General features: G+C 32.8%; 1 protein-coding gene across 1 annotated transcript in view; it reads left to right on the top strand.

Moving 5' to 3' along the window:
• Clcn3 (chloride voltage-gated channel 3) overlaps positions 1-1,320 on the top strand; it is a 76,864-nt gene that overhangs the window by 56,603 nt on the left and 18,941 nt on the right. Inside the window, 2 exon segments of the mRNA XM_031391246.1 lie at positions 1-82; positions 1,121-1,320. The exon segment at positions 1,121-1,320 is cut by the window's right edge and continues 10 nt beyond it. Of these exon segments, the coding sequence (XP_031247106.1) occupies positions 1-82; positions 1,121-1,320 (282 nt within the window).

Genomic DNA, 1,320 nt, shown 5'->3' with positions numbered 1-1,320 from the left:
GGTGCTGTCAGCCGCCTCAGCTGCTGGGGTTTCTGTGGCTTTTGGTGCGCCAATCGGAGGAGTTCTTTTTAGTTTGGAGGAGGTACGTACAAAAGAATAGCATTAAAATTGTATCTTGTTGCACACTTTACTTTTATTGCTAGTGTAATAGAATTTAAGATTTTAACTTTATATTTAGACAGTTTTAAAGTAGTTCTCAATAAAAAATATTTTATACATAACTGATAACTACAGAAAATTGTTTTATTCATTTTTATTAATGTTTTATTTTTGTTATTTGTTTTTAAATTCTGTGTATGGATATGTGTTTGGGTTATATGCGGGTGAGTTGTAGGTGGCCACAGAAGTCAAAAGAGGGCATCAAATCCCCTGGAGCTGCAGTTACAGGCTGTTGTGAGCCACTGGGTGGAAGTGCTGGATGCCAAACTTGGATTCTCTATATGAGCAGTATCTGGGCACTTTACTGCTGAGCCACCTCTCCAGCCTCCTGTTTTAAACCTTTTATTCATGTGTAGATAGTAGTAATTGTTTCTAGCTGAACTTTACATATTTAAAACTAGCAAAATGTGACTTTCACTCAGTGGAACCCTCTAAAATCTACATACCTGCTGGCTAAATTATAGCTATATTTTTAATTCTACTATTTTAACTCAGGTCTCAAGCCAATTTTTAATAAAGTTTTATGATTTGCTTGTTTAAAGTTTGTTTGATTGTTTCTTTTTTTGTTTTGTATGATTATTAAACAGTTACTTATGTCTAAGGAAATAATTTTATTGCTTCAATGGCATATGTATTTTTTTATTGAAGAGACAAATCAACTACATTTTTAATAGTTAACAAGTAGTAAGGCAATGTTTATAGCTAACATAATTGTACTAGATATGAAACTTCAAAATCTAAACAGTTCTTGGTATTATAGATGATTATTAGACATTCATAATCAGTTATGGTGAATTTGTAGTTATCTGGTAGTCAAAGAAAAAGCATCCTTTTTTAATTTTGACAAATCACATAAATTCAAACTGTAACAAAGCTTGAGCTTAAAGTAAATTTTATATTTACTCAAGTTATAGTTACTCTGAAGTAGGTAATAGCATTAATTTCTTTTTCTGTTTTTTAGGTTAGCTATTATTTTCCTCTCAAAACTTTATGGAGATCGTTCTTTGCTGCTTTGGTGGCAGCGTTTGTTTTGAGATCCATCAATCCATTTGGTAACAGCCGCCTGGTCCTTTTTTATGTGGAGTATCATACACCATGGTACCTTTTTGAACTGTTTCCTTTTATTCTCCTAGGGGTATTTGGAGGGCTTTGGGGAGCTTT

The sequence above is a fragment of the Mastomys coucha genome, unplaced genomic scaffold (assembly GCF_008632895.1).
Source record: "Mastomys coucha isolate ucsf_1 unplaced genomic scaffold, UCSF_Mcou_1 pScaffold22, whole genome shotgun sequence".
NCBI lineage: Eukaryota > Metazoa > Chordata > Mammalia > Rodentia > Muridae > Mastomys > Mastomys coucha.
Note: the sequence above shows the minus strand (reverse complement) of the source record. Positions and strands in the feature narration are given on the sequence as shown.